At 47.9% G+C, this 25,583-nt stretch overlaps 2 protein-coding genes across 10 annotated transcripts in view; one reads left to right on the forward strand and one right to left on the reverse strand.

The window, feature by feature from the left end:
* Positions 1-17,142, forward strand: part of ADIPOR2 (adiponectin receptor 2) — a 72,263-nt gene extending 55,121 nt beyond the window's left edge. For all 5 annotated transcript variants that reach the window (XM_044991347.1, XM_044991317.1, XM_044991338.1 and 2 more), the window contains 5 exons: positions 586-757; positions 9,630-9,816; positions 11,010-11,197; positions 12,722-12,915; positions 14,147-17,142. In XM_044991347.1, the coding sequence (XP_044847282.1) occupies positions 586-757; positions 9,630-9,816; positions 11,010-11,197; positions 12,722-12,915; positions 14,147-14,278 (873 nt within the window). In that variant the 3' untranslated portion in view covers positions 14,279-17,142. The remainder of the gene's footprint in view (positions 1-585; positions 758-9,629; positions 9,817-11,009; positions 11,198-12,721; positions 12,916-14,146) is intronic.
* A 6,786-nt stretch (positions 17,143-23,928) lies between these two features.
* CACNA2D4 (calcium voltage-gated channel auxiliary subunit alpha2delta 4) overlaps positions 23,929-25,583 on the reverse strand; it is a 171,079-nt gene continuing 169,424 nt past the window's right edge. For all 5 annotated transcript variants that reach the window (XM_045002242.1, XM_045002244.1, XM_045002241.1 and 2 more), the window contains one exon: positions 23,929-25,380. In XM_045002242.1, the coding sequence (XP_044858177.1) occupies positions 25,285-25,380 (96 nt within the window). In that variant the 3' untranslated portion in view covers positions 23,929-25,284. The remainder of the gene's footprint in view (positions 25,381-25,583) is intronic.

Genomic DNA, 25,583 nt, shown 5'->3' on the forward strand with positions numbered 1-25,583 from the left:
CTGAATCATTACCACATACCTAACTATGCAAATTAAGCGGCAAAGAGTTCTGTGGCACCTTATAGACTAACAAACATATTGGAGCATGAGTTTTCGTGGGTGAATGCATCCGACAAAGTGGGTATTCACCCATGAAAGCTCATGGTCCAATACGTTTGTTAGTCTATAAGGTGCCACAGAACTCTTAGTCTGGATCTGTAAAAGCGGCAAACACGGCTACCCCTCTGATATTTGACATGCAAATTAAATCCACTTTTGGCCTTTGTTGAGCAGTTAAAATGAGCTTGGTTGTCTTTCTGTTTGTTGGAGTTTTGAAGTATTCCACTTCCTGCACTGGTGGAAACACTAGCTCAAGTTCATACCATTAGGGTGTTGTGTAGAATAGGGACTGGTACAACTTGGGACTTGAGCACAAAGATACGTCTGTCCCAAAGGGAACTCTCTGCTCCCTAGACTTAGTTCATTAATTTTGGTTACTTTAAAGCACTGACACTAACTCAGGATTTCCTATTTTTCCCTTTGCCATGCCTACCATTTATGCGACTTTACTGGCTGAGACTCTAACCATGCACTCTTAACCTCCAGGTGTGGGAGGGCCGATGGCGGGTCATACCCCATGATGTTCTCCCTGACTGGCTAAAGGATAATGACTATCTGTTGCATGGACACAGACCGCCTATGCCCTCCTTCCGCGCTTGCTTCAAGAGCATCTTCAGAATACACACAGAGACTGGCAACATCTGGACACATCTTCTTGGTATTTCCATTATGCTTTAAAGTGAATGTGCACTGTTAATTATTGAAGAGCATAGGCAGCTGGGAAAATACTTTTAGGGGGACTGAGCCAGCCCTGCACTCACTCCATAGTGGCGGCTCCTGTTCTGGAGCCCCTCACTCTGGCCTATTGGCTCACTGCTCTCATATTGGAGGAGCCTGCTACAGCGTCACATGAGTGCATCAGTATCCAAACCGAGTCCTCCCTGCATGATGCCCTGCCCAACCTCCTCTTTGGCTCTGGTGCTGCCAGACATGGGCCTTAGGATCCTCCCTTCCTGTGGGACTATCGCCCCACCCCAGTGAACCTTCCCAGGAAGTGCCATTTAGGAGCAAGGAGCCAGCATTCCCTGTTGGGACTGAGGTATCTAGCTCCACCTGCCAGGAATGCTGTGTGCAGCCACATGTGAGGCTTTGCTTGCTAACCTGGGCACGCATGCAGACAGCAGGGTAGCTCCAAATAGTTGGGGTGGGAGGGACTGAGACCTCTGTAGACCTAGCCACCTACTGCCTAAGCTTAGGAGTGGTGTGGAACGTCCTTTAGCTTGGGCAGAGTCATAGGTGCCATTATCCTTCCAGCAGTGACATGCTGGATAGGGTTCCAGGTGTCCCTTGTTAAAATTCTCCCACCAAAGGTTAAGAGGGTTAAGGTGATTTCCTTGTCTTTGGAGTTCAGTGCCTCTTGGTACTGCTAACTCAGCACTGAGATCTTCTCCTTGGGGCCCAAAAGCATACATTCGAAGATCACTTCTTGCCTTCAGAGTGCACAAAAGGTGCAACAAGTGTCAGGGGACTGGGAAAAAAATATACTAGAAGGGCATTTTCTGGATTCCAGAGAAAGACATTCACCCTTTTCCTGTCCCCTTCTCCAATTACACAAATTGAAAGCTATGCTGTGCTATTGACATGTGGCTTTTTCAGGAACAAAGAGTAAGTACGTATGCTATAAATGCTTAATACATTTTTGCATGCCAAGTGCTGTTGTCCTCCCTCTTTGTAGTTGAGACAGCATTTTTGTTAAAAGGGGAAACATGCGCTGTTAGCTTACCCTGTCCCTCACCTGTGCTCCTCTTCCACTGCAGCATGCAATCTTCCCCAATGCCCAGGGTTTATCACAAGGTAAGCAGAGACACTTTGTGGGAGTGCTGTGTTAAAGCAGTGACGTTTCATCACTGCATTTCAGTCGAGGAGAATTGGATGTAGCTCTTCTCAGACCTGTTTGTGCCATTCGCCATTTTGCCTGAAAGGTACATACTCCTTCCTTCCCCTCCTGGGGAGGTGTGCTACTTTCCATTCCCTGCCAAACTAGGGGCAAGAGTCTGGCCAGAGGGTCAAACCTCCCTGGCAATGCTGAGCATTATCTGCTGTATACCCCCTTCTCATTGCCCAGGGCGCATTATCATAGTGTGAGCAGAAGTTTAACTGACCACAAATTAGTTTTAAATTCATATTGCAGTGACTCTATCCCACTAACCCTCCTGCCCAGCTTGGGAGGATAAAAACCCACTCTTATACTCTTCCAGCTGTTGAGTGAATAGCAGTATTCTTTGGCAAACAGCTTAAGCTTTGAAATAAATACACCAGAGCAGCAAACTGGGCTGTGTTGAGTTGCTGATCTATGAAGCTAGGCTGAGCCACTGTTCCCAGGAGTTAAGACAAGGTCTTTCATAGATATGCCAATGATTTTGAGTCAGTGGTGTCTTCACCTCGATCATAAGCATCCTTGTTCCTCCTTGCACGGTGGAAGCCAAGCAAATAAGAAATGCTACTTTGCAGGGATTCAGGAGGGGTGGGGTGGTATGTGGTCTTTATCTGAGACTGAGCTGTGAAGAAGTGTCAGTCACAGCGAGAAAGGTGCTTCTGGGTAATAGTGGGCTCTTCAATGAATACCATAATTTGGGGAATGGGGGAATATAATTCCTATGAGGACTAGGATTCATGATTTTCCAGCCTTTACCTTGGAAATGGAGAAAGCTATGAATGGTATTAGATCTAACATTAGGGTTTTCCTTAGCACTTAAATTAGCAGTCAAGGGCAAAATACAGATTGGGTATACTGCTGGTGTATTACCTCAGGAAAATCTAGGGCACCCCGCCTAAACCCTACTGAGGGCTCAAGGCGTGACCCAGTCAATTTAGAGCACCCCACCTATTCCCTACCGAGGGCTTAAGGTGTGACCCAATCAATTTAGGCACCCCCACCCTTTCCCTTCCAAGGGCTCTGGGTGTAATGCTCCTATCCTTACCCAGAGGGTTCAGGAAGAAACCTGTTCAATAGAAGTACCTACCCTTTCCCTTGGGACTCAGAGCTCAATGGGTCTGCAGAACCTTTTCCCAGTGAAAGAGCCTTACATAGTTGTGCTCTAAACATCTATTTATTAGCAACACACACAGAATACACATACCAAGCAAATCTCTTATGCTCACCACTCCCAATATAGACAAATTTCACTCCATGTCCAGTCAGGATCCACTCATCCGGAGGTTCCTGGCGATGCCTCTGCACATCATGGTCGTGCAGAGGGGTCAGAGTTCCAGCAGCTTGATGTTGAGCTGCAGTCCGGAAATGGTTCCCAAAGAGCATTGCTTTTCACTTACATTATATAGGTACAACTAGCTCCCTCCTTCAAATTTACTAAACCTATTACATTATCCCACACTCCTAAATAACAAAATTTTTAAACAATTACGCACTGGCACCTGCGTCGTCCTTCCTGCCCAAGTTCTTTACATTTTGTCTTTCATGACCAAATTGTGACTTTCTCTATTTGTGCAGATGGTCAGCATAAAACACTGGTCAGAGGTTCTTACCATTTGTTAAGTCTTTCTGCATTCTCCTTAATTTCCCAGAGTCTTTACAACCTTGGTGGTTATAACTCTCGTTAGGAACATTCCTGAGGTGGGAGTGCTTTATCACCAGCAGACTATTCCTTTTATTTTTTTCTTTCCACTTTTGGTAGTGAACTCCCTGAGTTTCACCCAAGGCTGGCTTACTATGGGGGGTGAGGGTTGATCACGTCTCAGGCTTATAGGTGAGTGGTGGTTGTATGCTCAACCAGATTCTGGGTACCTCACAAAACAAGTGAAACCATGTTTTCTTCTTCGAGTGATTGCTCATATCCATTCCATGTAGGTGTGTGCGCGCCGCGTGCATGTTCGTCGGAAGACTTTTACCCTAGCAACTCAGTGGGTCGGCTGGGCGCCCCCTGGAGTGGCGCCACCATGGCGCCGGATATATACACCAGCCGACCCACCCACTCCTCAGTTCCTTCTTACCGCCCGTGTCGGTCGTTGGAACAGTGGAGCGCGGCTTAGCTGACCTCCACTTCCCTAGCTACTCGTAGTTTCTCTCGTTAAGTATATAGTTCAGATGTTTATAGTTAACTTTATTTGTTTGTAGTATAGTATTTATTTCACAGGGGTTCGGGGTTTATCCTCTTCCCCTCACCCGGTGCCGGGTCCGATGCCCGGTCCACAGGGTTTTATAATGCTCGGCCGGCCACAAGCCGATGCCGACATGAGATCCTCTGATAAGTGCCACATTTGAGGGGCCTTTAATCCGAGATCAAAGGGGAGCGGGACTTTCGTCTCAAACAGCTCCTGAGGGAGGCAGCTCTTGCTCCTCCGCTCTCGGCTCCGAGCGCTGGCTAATCTTCAGGAGCGCTCCCTCGGCACCGGATCGCCGGTACCGCCAAGGCCTCTCGGCGCCGACCATTGCTGGCTCCGACGTCTACTCGGCCTGGAGGATGAAGAGGCACAATATCCTTGCTGCGTCCGAGCTGCCTGCTCCGCAGCCGAGCGCTATGCTCAGTCGGATCGCCCGGCACCGATGTCTGCCGCGGCACCGACAATATCCGCACCATTAACTCCGGCCAGGCAAGAGCCGTCGAGTCCGGTGCTGGAAAGCTCCCCGGTACGGAACGTGGTCGAGCTCGCTATTGAGCTGCGTCCGAGCTGCCTGCTCCGCAGCCCGAGCGCCCTACTACGTCGCACTGCCCGGCGCCGGTACCTGCTGCGGCACCGACAGTATCAGCACCGTAGACTCCGGCCACGCAGGAGCCGTCGAGTCCAGCACCTGACAGCTCCCTGATGCGAGCTGTGGTCGAGCTCACTATTCCCTCCACGCCGGAAACATTTCCACAGCGAGGGAGTTGATGGCAAGGGCAGAGCCTACGCTGCTTTAACCCCGGTACCGCCGGTGCGGGTTATATTGTCTATCGCGAGCCTGTCTTGCTCACACCACCCGGCGTCGGCACCACAGAGTGGCACCGTTCATGATCGCAGTCTCGCAGATGTTCTCGGTCCTGTCGTCAAGCCCGGTGCGGGTACCGTTCACGGTCCTGGCACCGTTCCCCATATCGGTACCGGTCGTACCCGCGGCACCGATTAGCGGCCCGTTCCCCGACCTGGTACACTCGGTGCAGATCCAGCTCTCAGCGCCGCTCCAGGCACTGGACTCACGTAGCCGCTCCCGGCGTCGAGCCTCAAGATCTCAGCCACCCTCCCGGCATCGCTCCGGTCGCAGGTCCCATTCTCGCTCCCGGTACCGGTAGGCCTCCCGGTACCGATTCCCGGTGCCGCGTCGAGCGCCATGGCCATCCATTCGGATGTGGACACAAGAGTCTTCCGGGTGCTCCAGGACAGGACCCTGACCTCCATCAGTGGCTGCCCTGTACATCTTGGGCACGCTACCTGTGCTCCCATCGCGCTCTGTTCCGTCAGAGCACTGGGTACCAGGGGTGACAGTTAGTCGTCCCTCTCCAACCGCTACGGAGGGAGTCCGGTTCTGCCACCGGATTCCCACATCCCACCAGATCAGCAGGTCGTCCAGGAGCGTGAGCCCACACAAGACCCACTTGCCCCGGCTTTTCGTCTCCCTCCTCCTCAGATGAGGCGGTGGCAGAAGCGTGCTCCTTGGACCCTCCCCTAATCGGCCTGGGGGCCCATCAGGACCTCCCGAGACGAGTGGCATTCACTATGAATCTCCAAGTGGCCACTATCCCGCCCGTAGGCATGGGAGTTGAATGCATGTGCATGGTATCCTCCAGGGGCGACGGGCACCTATATGTACGTCTTTCCCCCTGCTCCCTTGTCATCTAGTGGGAGACTTTAGGGAGTCGGGTTCTCAGATCTCCCGTCAAGAGTTTGAGCCCTTTTTCCAGGAGAGCATCAAAGTGGCGAGAGCTCCCCTCCACACCTTGTTGGAGGTAGCGGACTCCACAGCCACGGCTCTGGCCTCGGGTGTTGCCACGAGGTGCATTTCATGGCTCCAGTTATCAAGCCTTCCCTCGCAGCTGCTACACACTATACAGGACTTGTCCTTCAATGACAAAGGCCTGTTCTCAAAACTGGCCCTAGGCTGCAAGGCCCAAAGGTCAGCGAGGTCACTATGCACTCCCTCTCGGCATGTACATGCCGATGTCTCACCGCCGACCTTTCCGCCCAGCCTCGCCGCCCTTACCCTGCGCCTAGACAAAGACAGGGCTTTGCCAGCAGGCGATGCTGAGGCAGTCGTAGGCGTTGGTTGGGACCCCTAAGGGGCCAAAATCAGGGTCCTCCTAACCACCAATCGGGCAAAAGCCTATCCCTCCTGGTCCCTCTTAGGGACCCCTCTCACGAGCAATTCCTCTTGCAAGAGGTGCGGGTGCTCCTCACCATCGGAGCTATAGAGGAGGTTCCACGGTAGAAAGGGACAAAAGGTTCTAACCCCACTAGTTCCTGATCCCCAATGTGAAGGGAGGTCTCAGACCTATCCTAGACCTGCGGGAGCTCAACAAGTTATGATATACCTGGAGTTCCGCATGGTATCCATGGGGACCGTCATCCCATCCTTGGATCCCGGAGACTGGTATGCCGCCCTCGATATGAACGGCGCGTATTTTCACGTCGCCATTTATCCTCCGCACAGCAGGTACCTCCGGTTTGTGGCCAACCGTCATTTCCAGGTTACGGTCCTCCCGGCTGACCTCTATCCAGCCCCCTGTGGATTCACAGTGTCTGGCTGTAGTCGCCGCCCTCTCCGCCACTGTCAGATACACATTCTCCGTATCTGGACGATTGGCTCATTCCAGGGGCCACCGGGGCCCAAGTTACCACTCGTGTGGGCGTCGACGAGATCCTATTCCTGCGTTTAGGCCTGAGGATCCATATAACGAAATCCACCCGGATTCCCGCTTAGGGAATAGACTTAACTAAGGCCACCCTGGACTTCAGTATCGCATAGCCTGCTTACCTACGCCTTGCTTTCACGCGTTGTACAAGTACTACGGACCTTCCCGGCAACTTTGGCTTGAACTTGCCTAGTTTTTCTGGGCCACATGGCTGCCTGCACGTGTGTAACCGAACATGCCAGGCTTCGCCTCCGTACACTTTAATCATGACTCACCTCAGTGTACCCACCCGGCCAGAGACAGCATGGTCATGGTTGCCTCGATTCCCCCCCGAGCGTCCTAGACTCCCTCGACTGGGGGTCGACGCCCTCCCTGATGTGTGCAGGGGTGCTGTTCCATCCACCTCACCCTCCGTGTCCCTCATGATGGATGCCCCCATCTCTTGACTGGGGTGCTCACTTGGGTCAGTTTCCCACTCCAGATCTTTGGCTCAACAGCTGCCCTTGCACATCAATGTCCGGGAGTTGAGAGCAGTCTGCCTTGTGTACCAGGCGCTTCAGCAGCACCTACAAGGTTTTTGTGTCTCGATGTTCACAGATAACACAACGGACACCCGTTGCATAAACAAGCACGGAGGAGCACGGTCCTCCTCTCTTTGCAGGGAGCTATCCAGCTCCGGGACTCCTGCACAGCTCCATTGACGGACCTGGTAGCGTCCTTTCTCCTAGGGGTCCGGAACACTCTGGCGGATCGCCTCAGCAGCTCCTTCCGGTCTCTCAAGTGGTTGATTCCTCCGGATGTTATCCCTACGTTTCTGGAACTTCGCTCTCGTGGGAACGGAACGAGAGAGAAGTTCTGCTCATGCCAAGGCCTCTCCCAGGACTCGATCTTGGCCGCTTTTCTGATGCTGTGGACGAGCCATCTGCCGTCCGCTTTCCCACAGCTCCCGCTGGTTCGCAAGGTCCTGCTAACACTCCGCAGGGACAGAGCGCATCTGATCATGATCGCTCCAGCGTGGACCAGGCAGCACTGGTACACCATGTTGCTCGACCTGTCAGTAGCCAACCGATTCCCCTGCCTCTTTGCCCAGACCTCATAACGCTGGATCACGGCAAACTTTACCACCTAGACCTGCAATCCCTGCACATCTCCGCACGCCTGCTGCGGGCCTAAACCGATCCGAGTTACATTGTTCTGCCTCGGTTCTACAGGATTTTCCTGGGTGGTAGGAAGCCTTCCACTCGGTTAACGTTTCTGCCCAACTGGCAGTCTTTCTCTTGCTGCTACGAAACACAATGTTTCCCCCACAGAGGTTTTGATCTATTTCCTCTGGGATTGCCTATGATCTTCAAACAGCAGCGCTGGGCGCAGTTCATCATTAAGGGTGCGCTTGGCAGCCATCTCTACCTTCCTCCCAAGGGAGAATGGCCGCTTCATATTCTCACACGCTGTGGTTTCTAGGTTCCTCAAGGGCTTGGGGCATTTATGCCCCCAGGTTCACCGCCCCACCAACTCCTGGGTCTTCAACCTGGTTATAAGCAGACTTATGCCTGCTCCATTCGAACCACTGACAACATGCTCACTGAGATACCTGTCCTGAGGGACAGCTTTTCCTTGTAGCCTTTGCACCGGCTGGACAAGTCTCCGAGCTTTGGGCTCTCACAGTGGACCCACGGTACACTATGTTGCATAAGGACAAGGGGCGGTTGTGGCCACATCCGGCCTTCCTCCCTAAGGTGCTGTTGACCTTTCATATCATCCGGGTTATCTTCCTTCCGGTCTTCTTTCCGAAGCCCATTCATTGCCACGGGAGCACATTCGCCCTCCCTAGACGTCCGTAGGGCGCTCGCTTTTTATGTCAAGCGGACAAGCCTTTTTGTACGCCCCCAACTCTTCGTTGTATTGGCAGACCAGATGAAGGGCCTACCTGTCTCCTCCCGGAGCTTTCCATCTTGGGTGACGTCATGCATTTGCACCTCCTGTGACTGGCCCATGTTCCGTCGAGCCACCTTACTGCTCGTTTCACCAAGGCTCAGGCTTCTTCTCCTGCCTTTCCGACTCTCATACCCTTCCAGGGGCTATGTCATGCTACTACCTGGTCCTCTATCCGGACCTTTGCCTCTTTGGTCTATCTGTCCAGAGATGATGCAGCCTTTGGCTCAGCAGTTTGCATTCTGCAACATCTCACTCCGACCCCACCGACTACGTAAGGCTTGGGAATCACCTACATGGAATGGATATGAGCAATCACTCGAAGAAAAAACGGTTACTTACCTTTGTAACTGTTGTTCTTCGAGATGTGTTGCTCATATCCATTCCAAACCCACCCTCCTTCCCCACTGTCGGAGTAGCCGGCAAGAAGGAACTGAGGAGTGGGTGGGTCGGCTGGTGTATATATCCGGCGCCATGGTGGCGCCACTCCAGGGGGCGCCCAGCCAACCCACTGAGTTGCTAGGGTAAAAGTCTTCCGACAAATGTGCACGCGGCGCGCACACACCTACATGGAATGGATATGAGCAACACATCTCGAAGAACAACAGTTACAAAGGTAAGTAACCGTTTTTTCTATTCACATGTGTACAGATGCAATCTGATGAGGGTCAAACATAGGACTGATCAGAGCACATGAAAGTGTAACTTTGTCATTATGATCCTTGTTCAGTATTTCCCACGCCTGTAAACTTGGTCCAGTACAGTACCTTTCAGGTTATATTAGTCTGATACCTCTGTCTTATCTTTACTTAGGTTGTGTGTTCTTCCTGTGTCTGGGAATCTTCTATATGTTCCGGCCAAACATGTCCTTTGTAGCACCTGTGCAGGAGAAGGTAGTTGTTGGAATGTTCTTCTTGGGAGCCATCCTTTGCCTCTCCTTCTCCTGGCTCTTCCACACGGTTTACTGCCATTCAGAAGGTGTCTCTCGGCTCTTCTCCAAGTAAGTATCCAGAGTGGGGGAATGCATGTTAGTTGGGCAGAATAGGGCGGGAAATCCTGGGTAGGGTTTGGGAGCCCCACTGTAACAGTAGTGTTCCTAGTTATGTGGCCATGGAAACACTTTTGAATAGTAGTTGAGTAGGGGTTGCGTGCAGTTTCTTCCAGCCCAACATTCTCTAGACCAAGGGTATAAATACACTCTATCTCTTTGCTGGAGCAGTTTCAGAACCAACTTTTCCTTTTCACCATCAAGATGACTATATCTAAATATTTAATTAATTACAGCTTAGATTCTGAAGTCTAAAAGTGTAACTTATTTGCCTTTGTCCTTTTTTAACCTATTTTGGGTCATCTTGGGCCTTGCTAGACATAGTGGATCTGCCCAATAAAAAGGGGTTTAGGAGTATTTCTCTTGCCCCTGTTGAGCACTCTGCTGTGGCTGGACAACGAGGACTTTTTGCTCTGGAAGGTCACTTGGCCAAGGGCTGTGAAGTCTGCAAGTCTACCACAAAAAGAGCTCCGAAGGCCCAAAAGACTCCCTCCTAAAGAACCTGTTCCTGCAAGAGGCCATGATAGTTCCTCTGTCAGGAAGCAAACAGTCTGTGGGAATTGTGCATCTGGAATGTGAGGACTCTGTCTGTCTGCTCTGCAGATATAAAAACATCTTAGTTGATGATCTGAGTGGCTGTTTCCTAGGTGGTCACTGAGACCCTGGGTCAGCAGTCTGTATTTGCTATCCTGGTGTGGACTTGTCAGACAAGTCGGAACAAAGTGTCCAGAATTCTGTCTGCACTCAAGTAGGACCTATAGTGCCTATTTGCTGGCTGTCTTTTTTTTTTTTTTTTTTCATCAAGAAAATGCTCCTGAATGTTTTTAGTCAATTTTTTCTTATCCTCAGAATAAAAACTTGAGGTACTCTTAGAGGGGGTGGGCTATTTATACCCTGGGCCTGTGGAATGTTGGGCTCAGGGGAACAGCATACGCCTACTGACGACTGCTCAAAAATGGTCTTATAACTGCATGGCTAGGCAAGTAACATCTGCAGTGGGGGTCTGTGGAAGTAATCATTCAGTGAACAAGGTAAGTAATCCCATTTTACAGGGATAAGGTGGCTCTTAATATAAACAGTACATGGGGTGGTACAAGAACTTCTGGGGCTGGCTTTCTTTGTCAACCTGTTTTGTTTTGTTCTAGGCTGGATTACTCTGGCATCGCACTTCTCATCATGGGCAGCTTTGTTCCATGGCTTTACTACTCCTTCTATTGCAACCCTCAGCCCTGCTTCATCTACTTGATCGTGATTTGTGTCCTGGGCATTGCAGCCATAATAGTCTCCCAGTGGGACATGTTTGCAACCCCTGAGTACCGAGGGGTAAGAGCAGGTAAAAAACTTATTTTTTGCTTCTTTACTACCGTTGATCCTTCCTACTGACTCATTACAAAAGCTGACTCATAGGAAAAGCCTGCATTACCAAAGGATGTCCCTGTGTGTGGGGAAACACAACTAACACATTCTTGGACAGTAAACTTGTCACGTCTGCTGTAAGAGGCATTTGTGTTAAGTTAGACCCTCTGGGTGCAGGAGTAGGGGGCAGCACCTGGAATGGGAGAGGCAGTTAACAGTATTTCCATCATTATTAAACAGCTCTCTCCCTTTTTAAAGGTTAGATACTGGCAGTCTGACTCCCATGGACTCCTAGTACTGCTCATCGTATGGCTATAATATTAGGTTAGCCTCCCTGCTGAGTGCAACTGAGAAATTGACATATAATCGTAATCTTGTGGATATCTAGCTTTTCTCCCTTTGACTATGGTAGACAAGAGTAGTTACTGTCACCTTCACCAATGAAGAATAAGGAGTCTTTGGGTAACACAATTTAATGCTATATCAAGTTTCTCATGTTTCTTCATGTTCGTTTTGTGTGTATACAAACCTGTATGCACTCCAAGGTACTGTTCCTTGTATTCAGGAAAGATCTGAATGTCTGGATACAGCAGGGAGTTCAGTCTCCTGAGTATTAACTGTACGGACGATGGAAATTCTTACTGAAAAGGCTTGTTGTTCAGATCTTCAGGGTTTAATACTCTATGCTAGGACAACCTTGAAATCAGCCAAGCTGTGATCTGGCAAGTTACAGGGTCAGATAAGCCTCAGGTGCAATTTCTTCTATGTTCATTCTTGGGCAACCTGTATGCTATACTATAAATAGTCTACATCACTGGTCATTTCCTCTTTCTTGCATGTCATTCTCTACCATACTTTCAGTAGCAGAATATTTTATGGGATCTAGGCGCCCTCTATAGCCCAAGAATGTTAACACTCAAGTTGGTGCATAGATGGCCTGTACAAAGAACCACTAACACTTAGTATGTCTAGAAGAGTTGCTGACCAGTACCTGTAGGGTACGTCTGCACTGCCCGCCAGTTTGGCAGGTAGCGATCGATCTATCAGGGATAGATTTTATCGCGTCTACACTACACGCGATAAATCGATCTCCGATCGCTCTCCCGTCGACTGCTGAACTCCAGCAGTGCGAGAAGTGGAAGCAAAGTCGACGCGGGAGCCGCGACCATTGATCCAGTGCCACGAGGACGCAAAGTAATTAATTGTAATTCGATCTAAGATACGTCAACTTCAGCTACACTATTCTTGTAGCTGAAGTTGTGTATCTTAGATTGACACCCTCCCACACATCCCCACCCCCACCCCAGTGTAGACCAGGCTGTAGTGTATTGAGGCACTCTGTACTTTCTTGAGCACTTACTTTGTTATGGCATAAACTTGCTGCCATACTTCAGACCTCCAGCTTCAACAGCTTCCACCTTAAATCTTTTGTGAATGTTAGGCTCTGCCTATTCTGCTTTCTTTGTCCAAGCCTGACTCCACCATTTTCTTTTCCTCCTAGGAGTATTTCTGGGTCTCGGCCTCAGTGGTGTCATCCCCACCCTGCACTTTGTCATCTCTGAGGGCCTTCTCAAGGCAGCCACAATGGGGCAGATAGGCTGGCTGGCACTCATGGCCTGTCTGTACATCACTGGTGCTGCGCTGTATGCTGCCCGTATACCAGAGAGATTCTTCCCGGGCAAGTGTGATATCTGGGTGAGTCTGCAAAGTAATTGGGTACTAACAAGCTTGTTATGTTGAGGTCTGGTATTGCTGTGCTTTTGTGTGTGTTTGATTATGGCAACTAACTGTAACTGCTTTAAAAACTGCTTTTGAGATTTCATAATTTGGGAAGAGATTAGTGGATTTGACCATTGAAAAGTTGACCCAATGCTGTCACGGATCATTGAAATGCCTTTACAAAGGCTAGCTGTGGGGCTGTACCTTGTCACTGAGGCTCTGCCATATGCATGCCACTTTGCTCCTAGTCTCTTAGGGATACTTCAGATGGATATACAGCATTTATGCAAACCCATTGCTCATGCCATTACCTATAAGTTAGAATCATAGAATATCAGGGTTGGAAGGGACCTCAGGAGGTCATCTAGTCCAGCTCCCTGCTCAAAGCAGGACCAATCCCCAGACTGATTTTTGCCTCAGATCCCTCAAGGATTGAACTCACAACCCTGGGTTTAGCAGGCCAATGCTCAAACCACTGAGCTATACCTCTTCCTTTAACCTGGGAGATATGATCAATATCACTTCTTCATGGTTTCCATTCTGCTGCACTATAATCACTCACTTCCTGGGTTCTTATCCTGGATAGCCAGTGACTGAACTTCAGATTTTAGTATTAACTAAAACCTCAAACTACTTGTTGACTCATGTTCAGCCTGGCTCCCCCTATGGTGAGGGAGAAGACAGAACAACTGTTTTGAAAGTCCACTTGATGACATTGTGTCCAGGACTAGAGTAGAGCTTCAATACCTATCCGCGTGTGTAAGATAGGATATGTCATGAATCCCAGCAGCAACAGTGTATCCCTATTGCCAGGCATTAAGAGTCTAAGGAAAAAATACACTGTAATTCTAAGCCTTTTGGCCTGGTGTGAAATCTGCCAAAGACAGGTATGAAGGAAAAGCATATAGCTGTACATTCATTTTAAATTTCAACTGTGCAAGTGATCTTGGTGGCTGTGAAATCTGAAGCAGAGGTTTTTCCCCTGCTTCCAGTGAATATAGCTTGGAAGGGAGGGGGAATGCTGTAGTCAGTGATAATACAGTGACTGGTGCAATATGGGATCTTGGATAGCCCAGCAAGTAATCTTAATAAGATGCTGCTGCTGTGCACTGCTTTATGCTTCAGCCCAACGCACGTCTCTTTGGAAAGAGGTTGGTACTTGGATTCCATATGTCTCTGGCTGAACAGAAATGTCTTGTTTCCACAGTTCCACTCCCATCAGCTGTTTCACATCTTCGTAGTGGCCGGAGCTTTTGTGCACTTCCATGGTGTTTCAAACCTTCAGGAGTTCCGTTTCACAGTTGGGGGAGGCTGCACGGAGGAGGGAGCCATGCAGTAAAACCTGCCTTCAGCCCAGGATCGTAACCAAAACAGTGGACTGCAAGAGGCGTTGATGTTAACTGGCTAGTGACGCGAACACCGGAGAATCCAAGCCTCATGTAATGGGATATGGAAGCTTCTTGGGATTTCTGACACGAGAAATTTATACCTCAAACAATGGAGTGAATCAATTTGAAGACCAGGAAATTCTTAAACCCTAACTTATTCTTGATCTACAGATTGAGCTACAGAGGACCATTTCCTCTGTTCAATGCCATATTTATTTGTAGAAAATGGGAGGGATGGCTTAGCAGTTTTCTTTTTTAAATCTAGGCTAAGATTTATATCTTCTTTAGGGGCAGGGGAAGGAGCTGATTTTAGATGCTCTTTTGGGGAAAAAATTGTAAATAAGATTTCTAACTTTCTGTTAAAATAAATTTATATAAATGTTTTAAACAAATGGGGTGGGGGGAAAGAGGGTTTTGTATAGAATGCAACATGCAAGTACCACACACTGTTTCAATTTTGCACAAAAGAAGTGACTGCAGGAGGACCAGGTAAAATCCTTGGGAGTGAGGCATGATGGTCCTGCAGACTCTTCCTGGAAGCTGGCATGTACTGGGCAAGATGGCATTCTGCTCAGTGTTTGGAGCAGGCTCAGAACATGGCACATAGAGGTTGGCAATGGCCAGATGCCTACTTTTTTAATCAGGCTCTCTTTCAGGTCTCAGTGTTAGTAAGTTTAGCTACTCAAGGTAACTAGAATGATGCATCTGACCCCTGCCCATCCACATGGGGCAATTGCCTTCTGAGCTTTCTTGGCCCTTTGAGAGGGGGGGGGGGGTTTGGATTGTGAAATTAGAATGAAGTTGAATGGTTGCCACATGAAGTGGAGTGTAACACAGGGTGTGTGTGTGTGAGAGATGTGGCTCATGAATTGATTCCATGGGTACCTTTCTGCAAACAAAAGCCACTGTTTTCTACCTTTTTGGTTGCCATTCATGGATCTACCATGCTTTGATATGATTACATGTTGCTAATGGCACTTGTGAAAGAATAGAACCGCTCCCCAGGTGGGTAAGCATGTGAGGAGTAATGGGGGTGAGGAAGATAGGCTGGGACTGGAAGGAAGAAGCTGTGCACTCAAAGGAAGAATACCGTTTGGCTACTTGCACACACTCTGGATTTTTTTATTGGATTTCTTCCTTATCCACAGAAGTCCTAGTGTTAAATTGAGTAAATTCCCTGTGCTGCAATAGACTCCCTTTCCTACCGTTGCCTCTGCTCCTGCTGGGAGAGTAGCTGGCTTCCCTGGTATCATGGGCAGTGCTGTGCTGTGAAGCAGCCAGCAGGAAGCACTCAGATTTAATGGTGTCCCTTGACCTAACGCATATCACCTTCATGTGTGTACAGAGCCCCTTGTCCTACAGAATCTTGTGACTTTTTTAAATCTGCACTAAACCCTGCACAGTTCTCACTTTTCAGGTCCAGTCAATGTGATTTCCCAGCCGTGCTTAACCAATGGGGTAGCTGGCTTTTTTTAACCCGGAAGTAAAATTGAGACCATTTGGACTATTGTGGAGCCTCTGCATAGGGGGAAGCGTATATTCTTCTCTCATTGAGTTGGTGTGCTTGATCTCTGGAGCCTAGTCAGAAGCCAGAAAGATAAGCAGATTGTTGGAGAATCTTCTGAGTCTTGGGGCAAAACTGATTGTCAGGTACACAGTGTATGGCACAGAAGTTTCATGTACTAGAGTAAGAATCTAGTTGCTAGAAACCTCTCACCTAGGATTAAACAGCTCCTAAAATGCTGTGGTTCACAAAGCAATAGGAAGGTAAAATTGTTCTAAATTTTTAAAGGGTGAAAGTTCAAATTTGCAAGTTAAAAATGTGGATTGTAGAGATCTTACAAGTAAACATTCTTGGGAATCCAGGCTATTAATCAATGTTTCAAACAGTTATCTTGTCTAATAGGGTTGAACAGAAGTGGAAGACTTTGATTATATTCAAGGTTCCTCACTGACTCTAAAAAGGAAGTATTTTCTCTTTTGCCCTTTGGTTAGTTATTTTCAGAAACTTTGAAATAAAGCTTAGCTGTAGAAAGAGGTGCTTTGTTGGAGCTTGTGGGAGGCTTAGAGGGATGTTTTTCTTGGTGGAATCACCATAGTGGGTGTCAATAGGACCGAAGGAAAGGCTTGTATTGTATTGTGGGTTTGTGTAGTGCCTAACTGGAATACATAGCAGTATTAACCAGGCACTTTTAATGAGAGGGTTTAATAAGCATTGGCAGGAGGGGTGCGCTGCTACTTGAGAAAGCAATGGTACATATCAGAACCAGACTTGTTCTGGAAAGCACTTTGGATACCTCTGTATCAATACCAGCAAAAGTGGCAGTCTCCATCCTGAATCACTCTACGCTCACTCCCTGAAGGGACATTGTAACCTGGCCCAACACAGCACAGAACTATTACAAAAACACAATACTCCACCTGCAATTCTTAACCCAGTCAATCTCTGTTTAGGACGTTTTTGTGCTCCAATAAACTGCCTAGTTGTGCACTTCCCCCCGTAGCGCTTGCTGAGAACTCTTCCCAGGTTGGCACCTGAATGCCTTACTCTCAGCGGTCAGAGGCTTGCTTGCTCTGTGTGCAGATTATTGCCATAGAATAGATAGGACCTACAGCTCCTTTCCTTCCCCATTAAATAGTGGCCTTGTTCAGTATTTTCTTTCTTTTTTAAATTGCTTACTGTTGGAAGCAACAAAGCACATTTTGGGATTTTTGATGGTTGGGGTCTCTGGTGGTTGGTTCCATATAAGATGGGATCTCATGACTTGCTGTGTTAACTTCTGCTAATAAAAGAACCAAATGGGATATTGACCAAGTTTGGCTCTTTGTTGCTTTGTATGATATTTACAAGAATAAAACTGTTTCTTCACTCCCTCCCTCAACGCTTCTGGCTGACGAATCAGCTTGTTACTAAGGAGTCTGATAGTCCAGAACCTGGAGAGTTCTCATTACTTTCTTGGAGCAGGATTGGGGATGTACTGTGAACACTAGGACGGGACCTAGATGCTGGCAAATAGTTGCACAAGTGTTGCTACATAGCATCCCTTTATCTATGGTTCAAGTGAGAGGAGTACAAGTCCAATCTGACTCACGAGGCAGACTTCAGAGCTATTTTATTTCTTTAAACTCTGCCTTAAGTAAGGACGCCCATACACTGCAGCTAGTGTGCTCACCTGGAGTAAGTCTTAATACTTTAATTGTGGCCTTCACCCACTGCTCTACTGATGGACCCTGAGTTTGACACCATAGGGATCAAGCTTTTTGTTCATGCCTCTATGCCTAATACATGAACAAAACTTAAATTTTGGTATGTTGTATGATGGAAACACTGGCTTACTTCTGAGACACTATTTGCATTGTAGGTCCTGACTTGTGTCAAATTGTTTTATAAGAAGTTTTTTGTCTAGTCCTCAACAGCTGGGCAAATCCTGTTTAAAACTGTTTGTTTTATAAACTGGATCAGTCTAGCAAATAGGATCAGCAAACCATAAGCTTGTTTGTGATTCCAGGACAACGGATGTCTCCAGAGGTTAAAGATGGTTTGGCAGCAACTTACAAAGTTAAATGGCTCCATTATCAAAAAGTAGGGTAGACACTTGCTCCAACAGTGTTCTGTACACTTCCTTTATTGTGTATCCTGTCTGCGCTAGCAGGAGAACAGTTTTAAATGCTGGCTGAGTAATTGTGGGCTAAGGGGACCTGTTGGCATCATTGCCATCAATGAGTCACTTTCCTATTGTCAAGCATCCCTTTCTAGGATAGACAATAACTGCACTAAATTTCTAGAGAAGCCTGTTTTGAAGTACTGCCCCAAGAGTCACCTGGATCTGACTGCTTTGGATTAGAAAATAAAACTTTGGTCAGTGCTTTTTACTCTCAGAAGAACTTGGTGCATGGAGTATGAAGGTGGGTCAGAATGTGGTTTGGACTGTCACTAGGGTTAACTCTTACTGCTTCACACAATGCAGTTAACCTGGGGAACTTGTTGCTGGGGAATGCTGTGAAGGCCACAAGTACAACTAGGTTCCAAAAAAGATGGTCAAGGACGCAAACCCAAGCTCCGGGTGTCTGTAAGCTGCCAGAAATTGGGACTGGACAACAGGATGGATCACTCGGTAATTGCCCTGCTCTGTTCGTTCTCTCTGAAGAATCTAGCAGCAGTCACTGTTGGAAGACAGGAGACTTAGCTAGATGGACAATCGGTCTGACCTAGTATGGCCGTTCTTATGTTACTTTCCAAAGGGCAGGGGGATGAGTATATTTCAGTCTCCCTGGGCAAGATTGCCTTTCCTTACCTGGTCCCTCTTCTCAGGCATCTGCTGGACTGGGAAAGCCTTTGTGCTGACATGGAGCCCAGCCGACCCTCTAGTAGTGTTACAGCTCCTTATTGTGCATAGGGGAGCAGAAAAGAACACTGCAGTAGCACTGAGTGAAAACTAATACTGAACAAATGTGTGTTGTGTTGTAGCATTTAACTGGGACGGTTTTGCTATGTATAGTACCTAGCACGATGGCGTACTGACTAGTGGGACCTCTAGGGCTACCATAATACAAATAAATTATGAAAGAAAATAGGTTCTAAGGCTTCCTCTGGGGGAAAAAAATGGAATTCACCTTCTAAATCAGTGAGGTGGTTACCTGCTGGAGGGTTGGCAACAGGGCACAGAGCTGGTGGGAAGCAAGGGTATCGGAAGCTCTTGTGAAGAACAGTGAATGTTAGCAGCTGTTTTGATATTCCTGGAGCCACACTCTGGTGGAGAGATGTTCGGACTAACACTAAAAATTGGTCAACTCAGTACAAATTGGACATTCAGGGGTGCTGCCAAAATAGCTTCATGCAACAAAATACAAAAGTTAAATAGCAACACTTGCCTTGTACCTCTTTCTATTAAATAAGTTTCACATGAGACCACCAACTTTCCCAAGTGCAGAAAATATCAACAGGCACTGCTATTAGCAAAGCGCCTTACCTGGATATGGTCAGAGGAGCTTTATAGCCCCCATTATATGCTAGATGGGCATATGGTTGAACCAGAGACTGAGACAACTGCCTCCCCCTTAATCTTCCGGGGTGGGGTGGGGGGGAGGAAACAAAAAATATTCCCTTATGAGTGGTCCCCTTTTTGGAATCGTGAGGTTTCCTACCAGCTCCACACTGATCAGTTATTATTTCCCGAGCGTCCATGGTACACTAGGCTTTTGCCAAACGGAAGAAGGCTTGGTTCCTGCTCCACAAAGCTTGCGTGCTTAAAGTCAAACAGCTGCAACTCAGCTGAAAGGCTTCTGATTTTGTTTTCAGGATAATATCCCAAACACGTTACCTCGCAGCATTAGGTGGTTGCAGTAAGTCCAAGGCTAACTTTTTCCTAATTCTCAGTTTCTTCCCCCATAAGCCACTTCCTAGCTAGAGCTAAGGAGCCATCCCTGCCATGTTGTACTTGAGGGTTTAGTAATTCAGGTGGAAGATCTGCCGCAGGCAGAGCAATGTGAGCTAAGATTCTGCATCATGTTTAAGTGGTACAATATAAAGCAGGGCTTTTAGGCCTGGTCTACACCGGGGTGGGGGATCAATCTAAGTTACGCAAGTTCAGCTACATGAATAATGTAGCTGAAGTCGATGTACTTAGAGCTACTTCCTGCGGTGTCTTCACTGCGGTAGGTCGACTGCTGATGCTCCCCTGTCGACTCCACCTATGCTTCTCGCTCCAGTGGAATACTGGAGTCGACGAGAGAGCGCTCGGCGGTCGATTTATCGTGTCAAATCGACCCCCGCTGGATCGATTGCTCAAGAGGTAAGTGTATACATGCCCTTATATTGGCTGCAGCCACTGTACTAGGTAGTAGGATAACTTTATCTTGTAGCATGGTATTTTTCAAATTTGCAAACCCCCATCAAATGCACTTCTGAATTTTAACCAAAATTCATGCTTCCTCCCACCACTCCCCTTCCGACTCAGGATTGTGGCAGGGGGAGATAAAATTAAATGCCTTCAGAGCTATATCGTTGCTACTAATCAAAGCCTCAATGCTGCTACTGCTATGGGAAGGAAGTTAGATCTTCATAGCTGTGATCTCCCCAGACAGGTTCTATCAGTAGATGCTGCTTGAATCCAGCAGCATCTCTTATGAAGGCCACAACCACTCCTTTCTGCTTCAGCAGACTTCTCATAAGGACTGCCACTGTCAGAATCCCATGCTTGCATTGTATGCAGCTGTGGGAATGAATAAATATCATGACTGATAAGCTTCTGCATGATGGATCCCTCAGCATTGCTCCTTCCATCCTCTCATTGGAAGGAGGCAGGTGGCAGATGTTCTCTGCTCCCACTCTGGAACATGTCATTGGCTGTTTACAGAATTGTCACTGTGCACCTTTGAGAAACTCTAGGGGCATATAGACCCTTCTGCCTGGGAGACTCTCCACTGTAGTTTGGTTTGGAGGTTGTGCCACAATCGCACACGATTGAGCAGATTCACTAGTCAGCCCAGAGCAGTGTTACTCATTGTGAGAGGGCAAACAGACAAGGACATCATGTATTGCTGTGTGAATGATTTCTTTCTGGGTGCACTCAAATGAGTGAACATCTCGGCTCTGAAACCAAGCAAGAAATGTGCTGTGTCTGAAGTAGAGGAAACCATTATCCATAGGTTCAGGGTGTGTCTGTGCTGAGTTGCAGTGGTTTTAGCTAAAGGTATGATTATAAACCAATTTTAGTTAAACTGGTGGGAAGGGCTGTTTGGGCACTCTTATTTTGGTTTAAACCAGTTTGTTAGTTTGACTTAAATTGATTAGGAATATAGGTTGAAGCTAAACTGAACTAAATGCCATGTGAGTTTGCACCTGTTTAAACTGGTGTGTTTGTGTGTAGACAAGACCTCAGTGCTGGAGATGCTTCAATTAACTGCATCTCCTCAAGCCCCTCCCTCATAGCAAGAATTCCATTGATTTAGGCAACAGTCACTCCCATGCTACTTATTTTGTATGTCAAACTGCTGTGTCTATGATAAGTGGCTGTCACACACACCCCTGCACCCACTCTCTTATTTCTTAGATACTGGACTTGCAGTGCTAAATCAAACCATCTGGCTGCTGTCAATTCAAAATCCAAATGAGTTAGTTGAGTGCTACCGGGAGTTAAAACTCCAGATCTGGGTCCTAGGTTCCAGGAATAGAATCTGCTCTGAAATATACACAGCACCTTTTAGAGTTTAGTAAAGTAAATAAAGGCCAGTCCTTCATCCTGCAATTTCTTCTGGAATAATTAACTGAGTTTGCATTTGTCATGTATTCCCCATCTAGAACCAACCCTCTCAGCTGTGCCCTTTATTCCTCTGATTCACCTGAGAGAAACAGGCTCTTTTGTGCTCCTAGCTACAATACAATTACAACAAAGTAGAGCTGAGCGGGAATTTTTGTCCAAGACAGTTTTTCATTAGAAAATGAAGACTTGTCAAACTCGAAACCTTTCCTTCAAACTTGGTGAAACTTTCATAGGGAAGCCTTCTTGGGTCATGATGGAATGAGAGAGGGCATTATAAGCTGCCCCTCCCACCTCAAATTTTGCCCCCGCCATTAAAAAAAAACAGATCCACAGCCCCATATGCATGTGCCCAGGTGTGCAAACATACATTTTTGCCTCTGTCCTAAACAAAGAGGAAAAAATTACAGCTGTGCTTCATCATGCCATGCTACGGTGGCAGCATAATGCCACTCAGCTGGAGCTGAACAATGGCTTCTTTCACAGCTGCTAGTTTACTTCTGCAGTCACAATCTGTTTTTTATTTTTGCCTGGGCTGCCAAGTGTGCGGGGCTGAGGAAGATGGCAATAGGAGCAGCTGCTTTTTCTGGGCATTTTTCCTTAACTCCAGGGCTGCGTGAGAGCTGATATTCCTGCCAAACAAGCAAGCAACCAGAGCTTGGGAGCACAGTAAATCCCACTGTCACAGCCAGGGAAAGCTGTAGGTGTGTTTGGAGCACCTTTTGACGGTCAAAAAGCACCTTTCACCCTTCTAAGGATTAAAAATACCAGGAGCATCAGACAGTGCTCCATTAGGCCACTAGTCAAGGGAATGCAAAGGTCTGCTTTCAAGGGGAACCAGCCTTTAATCATAAACACGCCTGTACAGTGAGAACTGTTTCAGGGAGCACAAAAGGCTGACTGACTTCTGCACTTATTTGGTCCCATGTCACATCATCAGCACATCACTGGGAAGAAAGGGCCACACTTTATCTACTTATTTGGATCCATATTTTTCCTCATTTTCTTTTTGTAAGTGCTTCCCGAGAAATTTGACAGACAGCAGCCTTCCTGGTACTCTGTTGGCTAAACTCTAGTTTTGCCGTACACCTCTCCGGTCTGTGCATCTGTCTCTTTCTCCCTGATTGACAGCAGGGCTCTGGGAAGCGTAGACCCTGCTGGGACTGGCTTTGCATAAGACCCTGTTTGTTCAGGCTTTTTGAGAGTGCAGTTGTGTCGTGTTCTGCGAGGCTGCACATGGTGCCTCATGCAGGCTCACTTGCTTCCCTTGGCTTGCTCCCCCACAGTAAGCCTGGCTGTCACAGCATTAACAGTGGGTCTATAAATCATCTTCCTTTCCCTGTGGGCAGCAGGGAGTCCTAGACAAAGGAGCATCCAGCACAGGCCAAATGGTGCTGCAGGTTGGTAATTGAAACCCCAGGGGCCTCCTCCATCAGTCAGAGCAGCAGAGTTTATGGGGGTGAGAAGGAGGGAATGCTTGTGAAATATTTATAACTGCACCAGAGCAAAATGCAGTGTCATTGGATTAAAACTCTAAAGGAGCTTTCTGCAGGGGAAGCAGATGGACCTGGCCAGAGAGGGGGCAGGTGAGAGAGCTCCCCTCCCCTCCCATGCCAGGGCAGGCTGGAGGCCTTTGTTGCAAGGGAAGCAGCTGGAGCTGCCCCCAGAGTCTGACAATAGTGGCAGGAGAGGCCAGGAGGCCTCTGTCCCCATATCTCTCATGCCCCCCCTCCCCCCCAAACCAAACCTCGTGATGGTTCCTTTAGACACTGGCAGCTCCTGCCTGGCGAGCTACTTTTTTCTTTTTTCTGTCATTCCTTCATGCTCAGTCCAAGTTCTACAATAGGGAAGTCTGGCCCTTTTTAAAAGGGGGAGGGGCTGGCTCAGGCACAGATGGTGCAAGAGAGACAGAAAATAATGGGGAGCCCTGGGAAGTGGGCGCAAATGGTAGACCTAACAATGCTAATTGCTGGACTGTGCTTTAATCATTTCGCTTCATTGTTTTATTATTCATGTCTTATATGTATTATGGCAGCACTCAGAGGACCCAACAGAGCACGGCCCCTTGGCCCAATTGAGAGTACTGCATGCTGGGAGATGTAGTCTCAACATCTGTATTACTAATTAAGGCAGCTGCCATCTGCTCCATTTTAAGCAAATCAGGCCCAACCCTTGAGCTCCTGGCAAGCTGCCCATGCACTGTAGGGGTTGCATGACTCAGTTGCCCCCAGACCGTGGCTGTAATCACCACCAGTGGATTAGGGTTGCTTGGAGTTACAAGGCTGCGATTAGTCCCAAGTATAACATAATACACCTTAAATATCTGTTTAAAATATGCCACATATTTATTTTTAAAGAGACAATGGCAAGCACTTATTTAAAAAAAAAAAATCTTGTTCCCTCTTCCCTGGTCATTGTTTGTCATGCCTGAAAACGTGCCTGGCAGCTGGGAACAACCAGAATCATGAGTGGGGGACTGCCACTGTCTCCAGCTCAGCCTGAGGCTTCAGCAATTGATTAGGACAGCATAGCTCTGAAGTTAGTGCTTGGTTCTTAGCTGCTTCTGCAGAGAAAGCAGATGGCAGCACAAACCCCACTTATTTTTTCCTTTCTTCTTTTTGTAAGTAGGTCCTATGTCTGGAGGAGCTGTTTCATTTTGTTTTTAATAGACAGGTGCCTTTCCCTTTTGTATGCAGGCTTGTTAGACTTTCCAGGATGCTCAATCACTTTTTAAGAGAAGTCAGTTCTGGGGACCAAAGCTTTATGGCAGTTTCTGCTGAAATAAGTATAACTAGCCAAGCTGTGCTATTTCCTCTGCTCGGGCCTCCTTTTAAGTCAGTGCAATCCCCGTTATGAATTGTATAACATTGATGTGGGGAATCTGGTCTCTAGGAACCGCCCTGTGTTGGGGAACCACCTCCTTGTGCGGAGCCTCACTGAGGTATTTTTCCTTTACTGCTGCCCTGCCCTGCCCTGCAGTTTATGCCTAACTCTGGTCGTCACTGGCTTCCCTTAACCGCCAGGAATCCAAGGTGCTGAAAATCCTTGAGCCCAGTGAGCATGTTCAGTAAATAAAATGTCATAGCTAAATCCCAGCTGTTCCTGAAGGGCAATGTACTGCGCAGGATGGTTTGAACTGGGCACACATCAGCCTGGTGTGGCGCAGCAAGGCAGATTACATTATGGAGAGCTCTGCTATGTAGTGGATAGCACTAATGAAATCCCCACTGCATCTCCATGGACTCCATCACTACCATGGATGGGGGCAGAACTAGTCACAGGAAGATGGTATCAGATATTTCTGGAGCCTTCACATTCCCTCATGAGCGCAGCTGATCTGTTAGGTAATGTCCCCAGAGCTGGGAATATCCGATCCAGTATTGATTGCATAGATAGTTAATCCCATTTGATCCACAGCCGGGGTGGCCAGGACTCAAGCTGCAAGTTCTTCCGGAAGAAACAGCTTCCATTGTAAACACAAAACTGAACTATAAGCCTTTTGTCCGAGAGACAGGCCAATATGTGAGGGGTCTCTGCCTTGTCCCCACAAGTCCACAGGGAGTCATAGTGCCTACATCGTGGGCTCCTCCCCTCCTACAGCTCCAACTCTCTGGCTCTAAGAATGTCCCTGGGAAGTAGTGGACTCCACTTGTATTATCCACCATTTCTGCAAACTGTAAGGATCATGGTAGACTCTGTCATCGCAGGAGGAGAGCAAAGGTCACCAGGGCTAGGAGGAGTAATGTCAGCGAGGCTGAGATCTCAGCAGCTCCACCGCAGTCCTGAGCATTCTCCTGAGAACAAATGAGAAGGAGACACAAGATCAGCAAATCTATTTCTAGGGTCACAAGAGGGCAAGTAAAATGATTCATCCCACTGCCAGGATGTTCAGGGGCTCATGGAACATAGGGAGTGGAGGCTGCAGCCAGCGCAATGACCGAGGCAGTGAATACTGTGAGACAATATCGCACTGAGCAGAGAGGAAGGGACAGGTCGA

The sequence above is a fragment of the Mauremys mutica genome, chromosome 1 (genome assembly GCF_020497125.1).
Source record: "Mauremys mutica isolate MM-2020 ecotype Southern chromosome 1, ASM2049712v1, whole genome shotgun sequence".
Lineage (NCBI taxonomy): Eukaryota > Metazoa > Chordata > Testudines > Geoemydidae > Mauremys > Mauremys mutica.